Genomic DNA, 18,143 nt, shown 5'->3' with positions numbered 1-18,143 from the left:
TCAGCGTTTAAATGTTCTTTTTATAAATTTGTGGGGGAGAAAATGGTCTCCCCGTACTATTCCTCCGCCACCTTAGGACCACCTCCCATATATCATTTCTACTTTTAAAAGACATCTTTAAAGGAGAAGTGATTTAATCAAGCCTGGAATTTGCCCAAGAAACAATTCAGTTTAGCCTCTTTTTCTCTTCAGAGATTCATTTCTCTTTGGGAGGAAAGGAATGGTCAGGTATTCTTGATATGTTAATGAAGCTGTAATCACTGCCCACAGATAATATCTGCAAATATTTGAGTATTAAAGCATTATTTCCTTCATAGTTCTTTTCTATATTATTCCACAGTTCCTTGACCCTAATGGGTACCCCAGTAAATAAAGTTTGAAATCACAAGAGATTCTGAGAATGACACCAAGAGCAAAATGTTATTCCTAAGAAGAAAGTATACCATGGGATGTCATGGCATGCACCTTGAAATGTGATCTGAACCCACAGCAAGTAACAACAGAGCAACAGGAAACATAACCTGAACCTTGTCTACAAGAAAATGAAATTTAAAAAAGTTTCCAATGACTACCATGTGCAGCCTCTAATGAAAGATTTTGGAGAGTTATACAATTACATGAAGAAAGCAGAAAAATAAATAGTAAAATAACAGTTATTCTTTACTAACTGCTAACTATGTGCTTTCCAGCTGGCTCAGCAATAAAGAATCCACCTGCAATGCAAGTGATGTGGGTTTGAACCCTGGGTTGCGAGGATCCCCTGGAGAAGGAAATGGCAACCTACTCCAGTATTCTTGTCTGGGAAATCCTATGGACAGAGGAATCTGGCAGGCTACAGTCCATGGGGTAGCAAGTGATGGACAAGACTTAGTGACTAAACAACAACTCTGTGCTAGGCTTTGTTTTATTAAAGACTTTTCAGATATTAATCCATTTGATCCTTATATCCTTTATGAGGATATAGTTGTTGTTGCTGCTGCATTGTTATTCCAGTTATAGAAATGAGTCAGTACATTAAATAACTATCCAAAGTCAGTCACAGCCAGTAAGAGGCATGTTGCATGTTCAGTCACTTCAGCCCTGTCTGAATCTTTGTGAATCTATGGAGTGCAGTCTGCCAGGCTCCTCTGTCCATGAGATTTTTCAGGTAAGAATACTGGAATGGGTTGCCATTTCCTTCTCCAGGGGATCTTCCTGACTCAGGAATCAAATCTGTATCTCTTATGTCTCCTGCATTGGCAGCTGGGTTCTTTACCACTAATACCACCTGGGAATCTCCAGTAAGAGGCAGAGCCAGGATTGAAACCCAGCCAGAGCTCACTGTCTTCGCCATGCTCCCCTATAGAAACTCAGTGACCTCTCTGCCACAGACACTTGGTCACAGGATAACAACCATTAATCAAAGGTTGTTATAAAGGTAACACATACATGAAATGGACTAGATAACATCAGGCCCTTTCCAGGTTTAAGAATCTGAAGAAGTAGGAGACCCACCATCAGCATGCTAGATAAAGTATAATTCCCACCATGACTAACCACCGCGCCCCCCCCCCCAATCAAATGGTAGAGGAAAGAAAATAGAATCATTCTTCTTTGCCACACTTCACACTAGAAAGGCTTCAGTGTAGGCTGGAAGTAAAACCAAGAGCTCAGTTGTATCACAGTCCTTGTTGCTCCCAAGGGGTAGCTCCAAGTTTAAGCTGAATAGGATAGAATAGGTCAGCCCAATGCTCGGACGCTAGAGACACACTCACTGGGAAGCCATCTTGCTCATCCTTCCTTCATGGAGAACTCTAGAATAATTACTCTTATGGGCCTCTCTATCCCCACAGGGCATAGCTATAGGAGTACATCAACAGATCTCACCAATGGTCTGACTTCATTTGGCCTGAAGAGGACCCACAGGAGTCCTGTTTCAGGACTTTATAACGTGGTGAATAAGTCACGATTTTCTCTATGCTATAACACACTCTGCTTCCATGAAGCCAGAGTTCTCATCTGGAGGCTCCATTCAGGACAGATTCATCTGTCTTTTCTGCTCTAAGGTTGGGAAACCTGAGTCTCTTCTTTCCAAACCACCCTAGTCCTATCTCCTTTTCATCAGGGACAGGGAGCTAAAAAACTGATCTCTAGGCTTATGACTGACTAGCACTTTTTCCAGTGTGCCTGCCCCCCAGAAGGAATGCCAACAGTGCTAAACCAGCTACTGCAAGCTTCCCATTCATGAGAGAGAAGGGAAGGCCACAGGACCAGGAGCCTTTTTGGCAGCATCTGAGCTGATTGCCCAGTAGGAGCAGCAGATACTGGACAAGAGACTCTATGATAGACACAGCAAGGGATAGATAGCCAGCAGCTGCACTGCATGCATTATCTCTTTTGACTCTTGCTAAACTTCCAAGAGGTAAGTGAAGGGAATGTGCTATGCACAGGCTTGTACTATAATTACCGGGGCTTCTTTGAAAAATAAGAATGACTTTCTCATCACCCCCAGGTGAAGGGCTGGGAACAGTAAAAAGTACATCATAGAAAGACATCTTGAAAACAAGATGTTGAAGTACTGATGTGATTGATGGAAAACCATCAGTGACTGTTCTCACGACCAGAGCCTTGAGGGAGTTGCTGAGAAAGGTCTTCACTAGCTGAAGGGCTAAACAGAGTCATGAAAGGCCTGAAGGTTTGACACTGAGGACTGTGCATTGTATATCTTTATCCCCGACCTGAGATTGTAAAGAACAGGTATCTCTAGAGCACAAATAAGGAAGTAAAAGTTAACAATAAAAGGCATGCGAGGATTAGGATCTGGGCTTTTGCCTGAGAATGGCATCAGCCCCCTGATCCCCACTTTATTTCTGAGTCTTCTTTTTCTTTATTCTTCTGCTGCACTGCTCCCTCAGGTTGTTGGGCTGGTCCCGACAGCAAGCAGAATTATTGTCATTTTATCACATGGAAAAATGGTGAACTGAATTGCCTGGAATCCTGATGGCTCAGACAATGAAGAATCTAAACCTCCTTTCCAGACTGATTTTCCCACTATATCCTGTGCCCCTATTAAAGATACATAATCTAGAACTTCCCTGGTGGTCCAGAGGTTAAGAATCGACCTTCCAATGCAGGGGTTCAATCTCTGGTTGGGGAACTAAGATATCGCATGCCATGGGGCGACTAAGTCTGTGCACTCTAGAGCCCAGGCACTGCAATGATCACCCAGAACAGTCAAAAAATCCATTTCTGCCTAATGTATTTTCCCATTGTAGGAATTCTTTGTCCTTGAGTTTTCTCCATGAAATTAAACCTGGACTTCATCTGTTAGGTGGTAAGTAGACAGTGAGTGATTTAAAGAGACAGACACAATCACAAGCAGGTTAAAATATACTTTTGGATCCAGTAGGCAGACATCTCTATAAAGAAGCCTGCCTGAAAAAAAGAACATAGGTTTAAAATGGGATAGTAGGTAGAAAGAGTTGTAGGACTGAGGAACGTTTGTTGAATGATGAAAGAGGATACGATATTTACCAGTCAATGCAAAAGAGCTGGTATAAAGGTAGAAACTGGAGGAAGAAAATACCACAGCTGAAAGACTGGTGGAGTTATATAGCTAAAGAAGCCAAAGAGAATAAAGGTGTGAATATACGGATGCACTTACACTTTTCTTCTAAGTTTTTGAAGAGAAAGAACAGAATGGAAGTACGTGTATGGAAATGATGTTCTGGGGCAAATATTGAGGGAATATTTCCTTAAGGGTTTAAGTTTCTCAGTGAAGAGGGATGTGACACCTATGTTTTATTGTTGTTGTTTAGCCACTCAGTCATGCCCGACACTTTTGTGACTCTATGGACTATAGACCACCAGCCGCCTCTGTCCATGGGATTTCCCAGGCAAGAATATTGCAGTGGGTTGCCATTTCCTCCTCCAGGGGATCTTCCTGACCCAGAAATCGAACCCACATCTCCTGCATCTCCTGCACTGGCAGGCGGATCCTTCGCCACTGAGCCACCTGGGAAGCCTGACACCTGTGCTACTGGGAGAGTAATGATGTAGGGAGCATGGTGGGTTTGAGGAGAACGGCAAAAGTTTGGGTAGACTGTCATTATTGATTTTATAATATTGATACATCACAAACATAGGCTGAAACCCGTTAGTTCATCTAGAAACTCTTGGATTTTCTTGGGAAGCAATCACATTTTCAATGAATTTTATCCATTTTGTTTTTTCCTTTCCAAGTCTTATATGGCAATTGTTTTTTCCTAGTGCTCTTTTCATCAACAGGAAAATCCTTAAGTGTTTTACACAGAGACTCAAATCAAATTTCCTGCTTCATGCAAGTGTGTGACCACATCTTGTATAAGGATCATTAACACCCCAGATCCCAGCCTTCAGACCTAACTCCTGGTTGAAACCTCAAGGGTTCATCGCAGCATCAGCTTTGCTTACAACTCTTGTTCTGTTTCTCATGGCTACATGTTCCCATTTCTGTCTTTTAGCTTTGGGTATGCATTCTTAATTACTAATTGTGCATGTGTGCTCTGTCGTTTTGCAACTGTATGGACTAGCCGACCAGGCTCTTCTGTCCATGAGATTTTCCAGGCAAGAATACTGGAGTGGGTTGCCCTCTTCCTGGGGATCTTCCTGACTCAGGGACCGAAACTGAATCACCTTCATCTCCTGCATTGCAGGTAGATTCTTTACTATTTAGCCATCAAGGAAGCCCATGGCCCACCTCAAACACCACTAATTACTTAGTAAGCTAATTTATAATTTCTATGTATTTTCATTAGAATGGGTCCTGCTGACATTGGCTAAGTCTGCCATGTTGCCAAGAGCCTCAACTCTAAGCATTACCCTTCTTCACCATATAAGCTAACTGTGGTCTCTGAACCTTCCAGTTTTACTAACCCTCTCACCTGTGAGTTATTATGATTTCATGTGAATATAGGGAAAGGCATTCAAGAGAGAAAATCAAATTCACTTAGGTGCAGAGATGAAAAAGCACATCCTATTCAGGGGAAAGATAATTTTATCTGCATTCCCTGTGCCTATGTGTATACTATAAACCTGATGTGTACTATAAGAGACATTCAGAATAGGTGCATAAATTTATTACAGATTGAAGCAGTCATTGATTAGAAGTCCTTTTGTAAAAACTAGTGAATTACTTGGGATATTCCAGACTATGGTAACAAATACATAACAAATGCAATGGTTTAAACAGTATAAAGGTTTTTCCCTTATGTAACAGTCTCAGTGGGTGTCCTTGGTGGATGATGGTTCTCCAAGGGACACAGGCTTATTCCACCATGACCCATGTCCCATTGATTCCATCGTCCCATCCAGCCTCTTGGACATTTCCATCCAGCCAGCACAAGGAGAAATAGTGTGGAGGAAGCCGGATTTCATAAACAAAATCTCTCTCTAAATGTCCTGAACTTTGCTTTTTTGAACTCATCCTTTAAAAATTATTTTTCTGTATTTTCTTTTTTCAGGAAACAACTTTTTAATGTTATAGTATACTTGATTCTGGGCTTCCTTGGTGGCTCAGCTGGTAAAGAATCCTCCTGCAAAAGCAGGAGACCTGGGTTCAACCAACCCCTGGGTTGGAAGATACCCTGGAGCAGGGAATAGGTATCCACTCCAGTATTCTGGCCTGGGGAACTCCATGGACTATTACATGGGGTCAAAAAAGAGTTGGACACGACTGAGTGACTTTCACTTTCATAGGTGACTGACAATGTTGTGTTAGTTTCAGATGTACAGCAAAGTGATTCAGTTATACATATACATATTTATCTATTCTTTTTCAAATTCTTTTCCCATTTAGGTTGTTACATAACATTGCAGAGTTCCCTGTGCTATACAGTAAGTCCTTGTTGGTTATCCATTTTAAATATAGCAGTGCATATATGTGTTATAGATATCCAACTGTCCCAGAACTCTTTACCAAATGTACATTCTATCCTTTCCCTGCCTAGTACTAAACCAACTATGTTTAGTATCAATTCCTAATAAGTGTTGTATCTGTTTCTAACTCTCTACTGTGCCAAAGCCTTTGACTGTGTGGATCGCAATAAATTGGAAAATTCTGAAAGAGATGGGAATACCAGACCACCTAACCTGCCTCTTGAGAAATCTGTATGCAGGTCAGGAAGCAACAGTTAGAACTGGACATGGAACAACAGACTGGTTCCAAATAGGAAAAGGAGTGCATCAAAGCTGTATATTGTCACCCTGCTTATTTAACTTATATGCAGAGTCCATCATGAGAAACACTGGACTGGAAGAAACACAAGCTGGAATCAAGACTGCCAGGAGAAATATCAATCACCTCAGATATGCAGATGACACCACCCTTATGGCACAAAGTGAAGAGGAACTAAAAAGCCTCTTGATTCCCTCATGTCCATCGAGTCAGTGATGCCATCCAGCCATCTCATCAACATTCAGAAAATGAAGATCATGGCATCCGGTCCCATCACTTCATGGGATATAGATGGGGAAACAGTGGAAACAGTGCCAGACTTTATTTTTGGGGGCTCCAAAATCACTGCAGATGGTGATTGCATCCATGAAATTAAAAGACGCTTACTCCTTGGAAGAAAAGTTATGACCAACCTAGATAGCATATTCAAAAGCAGAGACATTACTTTGCCGACTAAGGTCCAGCTAGTCAAGGCTATGGTTTTTCCTGTGGTCATGTATGGATGTGAGAGTTGTATTATGAAGAGGGCTGAGCGCTGAAGAATTGATGCTTTTGAACTGTGGTGTAGGAGAAGACTCTTGAGAGTCCCTTGGACTGCAAGGAGATCCAACCAGTCCATTCTAAAGGAGATCAGCCCTGGAATTTCTTTGGAAGGACTGATGCTAAAGCTGAAACTCCAGTACTTTGGCCACCTCATGTGAAGAGTTGACTCATTGGAAAAGACTCTGATGCTGGGAGAGGGATTGGGGGCAGGAGGAAAAGGAGACGACAGAGGATGAGATGGCTGGATGGCATCACTGACTCGATGGACATGAGTCTGAGTGAACTCCAGGAGTTGGTGATGGACAGGGAGGCCTGGCATGCTGCGATTCATGGGGTCGCAGAGTCAGACACGACTGAGCGACTGAACTGAACTGAACATATTACATAGATCTGTTTGTCTATTCCTATGCCAGTTCCACTCCACTGTCTGAATTACCAGAGTAAATCATTTTAATAACTGACAGGTCAGTTTCTTTCTCCTTATTCTCATGCCTCAAACTCTCTTAGTTCTCTTGGCTCTTTATTCTCAGACTACATGAATTTTTGGATCAGTTTAGTAAATATCATCTTGTAAAGAAACCTATGGTATCTTGATTGGGATTGTGATGAACTCATAAACTAATTAGAGGTAAACTGACATTTCAATTATACAACATTGAAACTTCTGTTAATAATATTTATCTCCCTATTTTTTAAATTATTTGTTTCTTGTTTGGTAAAGTTTTGTAGCTTTTCCCAGCCAGTCTGGACCTCCTCTTTTTTAAAGAATTATTTCTCTATTTCTTAACATTTCTCTTGCTATCATGAATGGGAATAATTTTTAAAAATTATAATTTTGAATGTATAGGACAAGTGGCCGGGTAAGTGCTGCTAAGGGGAATAGACTAGCAGTCCCTGGGTCGGGAAGTTCCCCTGGAGAAGGAAATGGCAACCCACTCCACTATTCTTGCCTGGAGAATCCCATGGATGGAGGAGCCTGGCAGGCTACAGTCCATGGGATCGCAAAAAATGGGACATGACTGAATGACTAACAACAGAAACATAAGACAATATCAGTATTTTAATATTGATTATTATGCAACTAACTTGCCTAAATCTTTTAGTATATCTAGAGTTTCTCTTGAATTTTCCTTGAAAACAACTCTGAATTCTATCTACTTTGTCCTTTCTATCCATTTCTGCTAAGTAGTAGTTGAAAGTCACCATGAAATTGGATGAGTCACCAAAGAAGATAATAATAAAAAGATAAGGAAGGTCAAAGAGAAAAACATTATGATCACATATATTAAGAGTTTGGAATATAGAAGAAACATATAAAATGTGAATGTTTACTTTAAAAATGAGATGCCCAAGAAGTAAATTCACTGATTTCACTTTGCTATGACCTAACCCAGATGGTCTTTATGATCTTCAATTTTCTGATGCAAGTGTACGCAGTTGTGATGTCCTGGACTCTGGGGCTCATTCTCAGTTTAGTCACTGGAACACTTTCCAGTCATTCAGGGTTCTTCATGTACTAGCTATCCTTTGCACTGGAATGCTTTCTCAAAGACTCCAAAATATTATCCTTTGCTTTTCATGTGTGAGAAGATTAGCGTAGGGTTCTGGCTTCTCCATTAAGTTTTAAAGTCCTTGAAGCAGACTTTGCCATATATGAATAAAAATGGATAAGTTGTGCTTTTCCCATATTTATGCTTTTGCCTCAGGAACTAACAAAGTTTCTAGCACATCAAATATGTATGAACTTTATTGCCTGTTAAATAATTAAACCCTAGGTGTTTGGGAATGGTGCTGGGACTGGGGAGGATGGGCACTTCATAGATGACTGACTTCTTAGAATGAGTGTCCATGGCTAATTGTCAGCTAGCCCCACGGACCAACAGGGATGTTTTACCTGCAATGCACTGCCCATCCCTGGATTTGGTAAACCCAGGTATTGAACACAGCAACCACAGGAGTCGAAAGTAGTGGTTTAAAAAGAACATTATACACAGCATTTCACTATTAATTCTGGATTCCTCTCCCCTTTCCTGCTGAAGGATCCATGAGAGAAGACAACCAGTCCTCTACCCTTGATTTCATCCTCCTGGGAGTTAGTGGTCAGCAGGAAGAGGAAGATGTCTTCTTCATCCTCTTTCTGTTCATTTACCCCATCACACTGATTGGAAACCTGCTCATCATCTTGGCCATTCGCTGCGATGTTCGCCTCCACAACCCCATGTATTTTCTCCTTGCCAGCCTCTCCTTCGTTGATATCTTCTTCTCCTCTGTAACCATCCCTAAGGCACTGGCCAACCACCTCCTGGGCACCAGAGCCATCTCCTTTGGAGGATGCCTAACACAGATGTGTTTCATGTTAGCTCTGGGTAACACAGACAGTTACATCCTGGCTGCTATGGCCTATGATCGAGCTGTGGCCATCACCCGCCCACTTCATTACACAACAATTATGAGCCCACGGACTTGTGTCCTGCTAGTCATTGGGTCTTGGGTGATTGGAAATGCCAATGCCTTCCCGCACACTCTGCTCACAGCTAGCCTGTCCTTCTGTGGAAACCAGGAAGTGGCCAACTTCTACTGTGATATTGCCTCTTTGCTCAAGCTGTCCTGTTCTGACACCCACTTTAATGTGAAGATGATGTACCTGGGGGCTGCTGTTTTCTCTGTGCCATTACTATGCATCATCATCTCTTATGTTCAGGTCTTTTCTACAGTCTTACGGGTTCCATCCACCAAAGGTGTGCTCAAAGCCTTCTCCACCTGTGGTTCCCACCTCACAGTTGTTTCTCTGTATTATGGGACAGTCATGGGCATGTACTTCCGCCCTCTGACTAGTTACAGCCTAAAGGACGCTGTGATAACTGTGATGTACATCGCAGTGACCCCAATGTTAAATCCTTTCATCTACAGTCTGAGGAATCAGGACATGAAGGCTGCCCTGGGGAAACTCTTCAGCAGGAGAATCTTCTCATAACCAATGTGAGATGTTAGAGACTGCACTAAACCAATTACGAATATACTTGAAAAGTCAGCCTTAATATACTCCCCCTCCAAGAAGCCACCTTATTTTGTACAGACATTAAATTTCCTTTCTCAGAAATCTGGTAATGGTTTGATGAGACATCCTATTATCCATTTATACATGTTATTGCTCCTTTTGGCAGAGTGGCAGGAAGGTTATTAGATCCTGTTCCAATGAGGCTACTGACTGGCAGAGTAAAGTTGAGAGTGTCTGTTGTTGTTGTTTTAATTGCTAAGTCCTGTTTAACTCTTTTGGGACCCCATGGACCACAGCCCTCCAGGCTCCTCTGTCCATGGGATTTCCCAGGCAAGCATACTGGAGTAAGTTGCCATTTCCTTCTCTAGGGGATCTTCCTGACCCAGAGAATGAATCTGCATCTCTTGCTTGGCAGGTGGATTCTTTACCACCGAGCCACCTAGGAAGCCTTGAGAATGTCTCAATCATGGTTTAAGGTGTACATAATATAAATAGAAAAGGTCTGCCTTGTCTCTGTATTAGAAGGAAAGTACTGCAGTATTTCATGCTTTGGAGTCTACAAGTTATTATTTAAACATCAGTTTGGAGAATGACTAGGTTATATCACCCCTACTTTGATTGAAAACCTTGAGGACAAGAGTTGTCTCAACACTTTGCTCTATTTCTACAAATGTTGGTCATTGCAATCAATAATTGTTTGTGAAGGTAGAATGGGTGAATGTAAGTGAATAAATTTAATCTGATAATGATTAGACATGAATATATTTGACATTATTTACCATCTATCCTATACTGGGTACGTTATAAAGTAATTTGGGGACCATTCAGGAAGCAGAAATTATAGACTTAACACAAGGAATTAGATACATAGATGCATTCTGAAAGTGACTAAAACAAGATAAAAGATGAATACTGATGTAATCCAAAAGTTACTAACTGCAAAAAGAAGCTGTTTTCACTAGAACTGGGGAAAGGAAGGGGATAGGTAGTGTTACCAGAACCTAGGAGTTCAGTAGGGGGATGACCACATGCCTGAAGCTCACATCTCTGAGAGGAGCTGCCAAGCTGCTTTTACTTGGTCCTCATCTCCGGAGGTGACACAAATGTTCATTCCTGGGGCTCTGAATCCTCATGAGTGTGTGCTAAGTCGTTTCAGCCATGTCCAACTCTTTGCGATCCCATGGATTGTAGCCACCAGGCTCCTCTGTCAGTGGGGCTCTCCAGGCAAGAATACTGGAGTGAGTTACCATGTCCTCCTCCAGGGGATCTTCCTGACCCAATGTGTCTCCTGAATTGCAGGCAGACTCTTTACCACTGAGTTACCTGGGAAGCCCCAAGAAAATGATGCTTTTTATTGAAAATAATGAATAAGAGAATAATTTTAAGAAAACCACGTCTATTTTGGGCAGACTTTAAAGGTTCCTGAGGAACACACTCAGGTAAATGTTTGATAAGTCATACAATGAAGATATGAAGCTATGCAGCAAAATTAACAGAGCATGAATCAGAGTGGCACTGATAAGCAAAGTTTGGGAACAGATAAAATTATCTAAGAGCCTCTGTAGAATGACTAAATTTCAAGAAAAGAGGGGCATAATGGACAATGAGGATTCTGGTTGGAGGGAAAAAAAAATTTGTGCAAGTTTGACTTGATGTTCCTATGAGTCAAGCTATGTGTCTCTCAATTTTCTATTCATCAAAGCACACTGCACAGTGTATTTTTATTGTGTTGACATGATAACGTTGAGCGGGCATGCAAATGCCTGTTTTGGAAAAAAAGATGAAACAATAGCCAACACAAGGAAAACAGTGATGAGTGCTACAAAAAAAGCTCCAAATGTGCCATATAGTTTCAGAAAAAGTAGATATTTCTTTAAAGATCAAATATATTGGGTTGGCAAAAAAAATCAGCTGACACACATACATTATTGATACTATGCATAAAATAGGTAACTAACATATATGCAGAGTACATTATGAGAAACGTTGGACTGGAAGAAACACAAGCTGGAATCAAGATTGCCGGGAGAAATATCAATAACCTCAGATATGCAGATGACACCACCCTTATGGCAGAAAGTGAAGAGGAACTAAAAAGCCTCTTGATGAAAGTGAAAGAGGAGAGTGAAAAAGTCGGCTTAAAGCTCAACATTCAGAAAACTAAGATCATGGCATCCAGTCCCATCACTTCATGGGATATAGATGGGGAAACAGTGGAAACAGTGTCAGACTTTATTTTTGGGGGCTCCAAAATCACTGCAGATGGTGACTGCAGCCATGAAGTCAAAAGATGCTTACTCCTTGGAAGAAAAGTTATGACCAACCTAGATAGCATATTCAAAAGCAGAGACATTACTTTGCCGACTAAAGTCCATCTGGTCAAGGCTATGGTTTTTCCAGTAGTCATATATGGATGTGAGAGTTGGACTGTGAAGAAAGCTGAGAGCCAAAGAATTGATGCTTTTGAACTGTGTTGTTGGAGAAGACTCTTGAGAGTCCCTTGGACTGCAAGGAGATCCAACCAGTCCATTCTGAAGGAGATCAGCCCTGGGATTTCTTTGGAAGGAATGATGCTGAAGCTGAAACTCCAGTACTTTGGTCACCTCATGCGAAGAGTTGACTCATTGGAAAAGACTCTGATGCTGGGAGGGATTGGGGGCAGGAGGAGAAGGGGACGACAGAGGATGAGATGGCTGGATAGCATCACGGACTCGATGGACATGCGTCTGAGTGAACTCTGGGAGTTAGTGATGCACAGGGAGGCCTGGCATGCTGCGATTCATAGGGTTGCAAAGAGTTGGACACAACTGAGCGACTGAACTAACTGAACTAATGCGAACATACTATATAGCACAGGAAACTCTACTTAACTCACTGTGGTGACCTGAATGGGAAGAAAGTCCAAAAGGAAGGGGATACATGCATATGTATGGCTGATTCACTTTGCTATACCATGGAAACTAACACAACATTATGAACAACTCTACTCCAATAAAAATTACATTTCAAGAGTTCTTGGGAACACGTGTACACCCATTTCAGATTCATGCTGATGTATGGCAAAACCAATACAGTATTGTAAAGTAAAATAAAGTAAACAAATAAATAAAGTAGAGGGGGAAAAAAGAGTTCTTGATTAATATCTTATAGAAAAACCTGAATGAAACTTTTGGCCAACCCAATACACGTGTGTGTGTGTATGTTCTCTAACTATATCACATACATAATTGGCTCTTTAAATTTTCAAAAAGCCCTGCAGCACAACATTGTAGCCCTCTTATACAGACAAGAACACCAAACCTCCAAAAGGTGAAATGATTTCATTGATGTGTTTCAAGAGGATGGTGGCTCAATGGTAAAGAATCTGCCTGCAATGCGGGAGACCTAGGTTCCATACCTGGGTCAGGAAGATTCCCCAGGGGAGAAAATGACAAGCCACTCCAGTATTCTTGCCTGAGAAATCCCATGGACAGAGGAGCCTGGTGGGCTACAGTCCACAGACTCGCAAAGAGTCAGGCACGACTTAGCAACCGAACAACAAACAACAGGCATATGAGGATTCAGATTCAGTTTTCCTCTTGACCAGTACATTCCCCTGGCTAAGCTGACCCACAGAGGAGACATAACATAATAAGTATAGATATATAAGCAAGTCAGAATTTGTGCACTGGCAGAAGACTTGGCTAGAATGTTTATAATTAGTGAGGGCACTCCGGACAGAGCGCTAGTTGAACGATAGGACAGAAATGGGAAATACGGGCTCACATAGAAGTTACCAACTTTAAAGCAGTGAAGTGATTCTTCTAGTCTCAGTGTCTATCCTTACACCATCGTTCAGTCCATCTAAATATATCTGGTATCACTAAAGAGGATGCCAAGGAAATCCACAAGGAGAGAACGCTAGTAACATAAACCACAGCTGTCACACTCATTTATATCTCTGGTTTCCCAGGAAGTCATGTAAATTGTTCAGGGATGTGACACTGGGCCATGGGCTGGGGTAAAAAAATAAAAGCAGAGGAAGTATTTCTCTAAAATCACACTTTTTTTTAAGAGAAAGGGACCAAGATGGCATCATGCACAGACGCACCAAATCTATACCTATTAATACAAACAGAGCAATTCCTTCCAAAGAGCTGAGGGTTGATTGAGCAGCTTTTACACACAGAAGGACCACCCAGCAATGGGTAGGAAAGGGACTTCCCTGGCAGTCCAGTAGTTAGGACCTCGCCTTCCAATGCAGGGTGTTCGGGTTCCACCCCTGCTCAGGGAGCTAAATCCCACATGGCTCACAACCAAAAAAAAAAAAAAAGAAAGAAAGAAAGAAAGCATAGAACAGAAGCAATACTATAGCAAATTCAATAGAGACTTTTTAAATGGTCCATTTCAAAACAAATCTTAAAAAATAAAGAAATGGGGAGCTTCCCTGGTGGTCCAGTGGTTAAGAATCCGCCTGCTAATGCAGGGGACATGAATTCTCTCTCTGGCCTGGGAAGATTCCACATGCCATAGGACAACTGAACCCATGTGTCACAACCACTAAGCATGCGCTCTAGAGCCTGAAAGCCGCAACTACTGAGCCCACGTGTCACAAACTACTGAAGCCCACGCACCCTAGAGCCTGTGCTCTGCAACAAGAGAACCCACTGTAATGAGAAGCCTGCGCACTGCAACAAAGAGTAACCCCTGCATGCCGCAACTAGTGAAAGCCCGTGAGCAGCAATGAAGATTCAGCACAGTCAAAAAATAAAATAAATCTCTTAAAAATTAAGAAATGGGTAGGAAAGATGGAGACATGGTACCCACGGGAACCCCAACCCCCATGCAACAACCTTCAGGAGGGGTGATGTTACTGAGGAGCCTGAGCACAGACTCACCTGTTCTAGGACCCAGTGAAAACGCAGCAGTTTCAAGCATCTCTAGACTACCTTGGGGGCTTCCTTGGTGGCTCAGTTGGTAAAGAATCCACCTGCAATGCAGGAAACCCAGGTTTGATCCCTGGGTCGGGAAGTTCCCCTGGAGAAGGAAATGGCAACCCATTCCAGTATTCTTGCCTGGAAAATCCCATGGACAGAGGAGCCTGGCCAGCTATCGTCCATGGGGTCACAAAAAGTCAGACACGACTAAACCACCACCACCAGTCTACATGGGAAGAAGGTTTTTTTAAAATATACATTTCTACTCTTTTCTCAGATAGAGTTCTAGAGAAAGATGAAATAGAATTATATTATGTTTCACACTTAACACCAGAAAGATTTCTGTGTAGGCTGGAAGTAAGACAGCAGCTTAATCATACCATAATCTTTACAGCTCCCAAGGGCTGGTTCCATTTTGTGCTGAAGCAGAGAATAGGGGCCCACTTTCCAACAAAGAGGCCAGAATAGGTCAACCCAGGGCTTTGACCCTGGAGACATACGCTGGGAAGATATTGCCCATCCTTTTTTTCTAGGGAAGGACTCTGAGATCAATCACTCCTGAGAACCACTGTGTCCCATTAGGGCACAGCTGTAGGAGCACGCAAAGAGTCACCACAATTACTCTGACTGATTGGAATGAAGGTCTGAGCGAATCATGTTTCAGGAGACTTTAAAACCTGCTGCATAATTCCAAATGTTCCCCTTGCTGTGACCACATTGCTTCCTTACAGAGGAAGCTAGAATCCTCATCTCCAGTCTCCATCCAGGACAGCTCTTCCCACCCCTTCTGCTCCACAATTAGGAAACTTGGGGTCCTTCTTTCCAAACCACCCCAGGCCTATCTCCTTTCCCACAGGAAGAGACGATCAACACTGCCAAGCTACTATCAGCACTTTCTCCAGCACACCTACTCCCCATGAGGAATCTCCTAGAACAGGTGGCTGTAAAATCCCCTTTTGTGGAAGAGGTCAGAAGGCCACAAGAACAGGACCCTTTTTGAACATTTTCTGAGCTGACTTCCCAGGTAGAGGCTTTGGATATTGGAGAAGTGACTCTGAATCTCAGTGACAGCATGAGATAGATAACCTGCAACTGCACTACATGTATTATCTCCTTTGAGTCTCATAAAACCCTCAGGAGGTAAGTAGAATTATTATATGCTTTTATCAGATGAAAAAATAATTAACAGAATCACCTAAAGTCAAACAGAGATGGTAGCAAAACTAGGACTCAAGAACAAAAGTTCTCAAGATTTGATGGGTGTGTGTGAGAGAGAGACAGACAGACAGACAGACAGGGACAACATGCTTCCCTTCTGATAGAACTTCTCCTTGGGCTTTCTCTAAAAATAACAGAATGAGATGGAGCAGCTCTGATTTGGTTGTCTAGGTCTTGAACTGTCCACTTTCTAAAGTAATGTTGTTTGTGTGTGCACACACTAGCCATCACACAAGTGCATTATTTTAGAAAAGAGCTAAGGACGGAACTCCTTTCACCCCCACATTCAATGGTGCCTGCTAAGAAGCTCCTCCAGGAAATTACGTTATTTCATTGTCAAAGCACTGATGCGCCGGCCTATCAGGGAGTCTCAGAGCACTCAGAGGATGCCTTTAGGTATGCTTCCTGCATCATACAACAAGGGGAAGCATTTGGCTTCTTCTCTCCTCAGCATGACCACACTCATGCCACGGATATCACAGAGTCTAAACACCTCCCATGAAAGTGGATTTTAGCAGGCAGCATTTCCTGGGACTCTGGCTTAACTCCAGGGAACTCGAGGCTCTTACTCTGCCTGTAGCTTCATGCTGATCCCTGCCTGCCCCCTTTCTCCCATCCCTGGCTCCTCTCTGTGGGGGCATATGCTTTTTTACTTCTTTCTCTAGGGTTTCTGCAGAAATCATTTCTCCCCATGATGACACTGACATCCACCACTAAGGATCTCTATCATCAATCCTTGTGCTCAGGAATCTCTCTGCTCTCGTTCCCTGTTTCTCTGGTTCCTGTGTTGATTATACCAACCGCTTCTTTTCTGGTGCTAGTCTTACATTCTTTCATTATTTATCTTTTTTATTTCCTTGTGGTTGTTCTTGCACAATATAAGCATTCAAAACATTGCCTTATGAATCAGTCGACTATTTAATATCTATGTCCAAATTTCTCTGTTTACATTAAATAAAAGGTTGCATACCTGTATTATCAGAAAAGGTTAATTTTACTCACATCCACTATATTATCTTTGTACCTAATGAATAAAGTACAAATTACCTGTGTTGGTCAAAACTCCTCATAATATTTCTTTTCCTGATTGAATTCTTCTTATTCCCCTACTTGAACCCTCAGCAGAACATGTGGTTCTGCCTGAAGGTACACTTCACTGTCTAAACAATTTGTCCTTGAGATTTTTTCCATGATAAGAACTTGGACTTCATCTATTAGGTGATATGTAGAAAATGAGTGGTTTTAAAGAGATAGACAAAATCACATTTGTATTTTATAATATAATTGTGAGTTCAATAAGCAGCCATCTCTATAAATAAGCCTAGATGAGCATTGTATTTGGCCTCTGGGTCCCCATTCCCAGTCTAAATAACTTTCATTTATTTTTAACCTCTTCACAAGGAACATTTTGTCTCCTACACTGACTGAAAAATAGATTTGAACCACCCAGCTTCATGACTACACTCTAGACTCAATTATCATCCAACCTGTGAAATGTATATTTTAAGTTAAATTTACCTATTATAAAGTTATCAAAACATCATAATGACAAAGAGTATAACATTAAACAAACCTATCATCTAGATTTAACAAATATAAGATTTGATCAAATTTACTCCAGTTTTTTTTTTGGAATATGGTTGATTTACAGTGTTGAGTTAGTTTCAGGTATATAGCAAAGTGATTCAGTTTGCTCCAAATTTTTTTAAGAAATAAATATTAGATACATTCAAAACTCCATTTATTCCCATCCCAAATCTCAAATTTTTCCTTTTCATTCCAGCAATAACTGTAATTCTAGAGCTGATAATATACTCCCGTTCAGAATTTAGACTTATAAATTAAAATATATCAGATCAAAAATGATGGTTGTCAAAACTAAAGCACTGAGTCTCTACTTCTGCTTTGTCAATAAGTTCATCTGTACCATTTTTCTAGATTCCACATATAAGCGATACTACACTATATACAAACAAACTATGGATACCAATGGGGGAAGGAGAGATGGGATAAATTAGGAGACTAGGATTGACATCCACACACTACTATGTATAAGATAGATAATTAATGCTGCTACTGCTAAGTCGCTTCAGTCGTGTCCAACTCTGTGTAACCCCATAGATGGCAGCCCACCAGGCTCCCCTGTCCCTGGGATTCTCCAGGCAAGAATATTGCAGTTGGTTGCCATTTCCTTCTCCAATGCATGAAAGTAAAACGGGAAAGTAAAGTCACTCAGTCCTTAGCGACCCCATGGACTGCAGCCTACCAGGCTCCT

General features: G+C 41.7%; 1 protein-coding gene across 1 annotated transcript; it reads left to right on the top strand.

Annotated features, from left to right (window-relative positions):
- LOC102179591 (olfactory receptor 1A1-like) lies at positions 8,781-9,710 on the top strand. The gene has a single exon (XM_005693392.2). It carries the CDS (start codon positions 8,781-8,783, stop codon positions 9,708-9,710), a length of 930 nt encoding a protein of 309 aa, XP_005693449.2.

Source organism: Capra hircus, chromosome 19 (assembly GCF_001704415.2).
Source record: "Capra hircus breed San Clemente chromosome 19, ASM170441v1, whole genome shotgun sequence".
Classification (NCBI taxonomy): Eukaryota; Metazoa; Chordata; class Mammalia; order Artiodactyla; family Bovidae; genus Capra; species Capra hircus.
This window is presented reverse-complemented; position numbering and strand designations above follow the sequence as displayed.

Excerpts from the sequence above, each read along its gene's own strand:
- LOC102179591 (XM_005693392.2), top strand. The coding sequence starts at position 8,781 with ATGAGAGAAGACAACCAGTCCTCTACCCTTGATTTCATCCTCCTGGGA.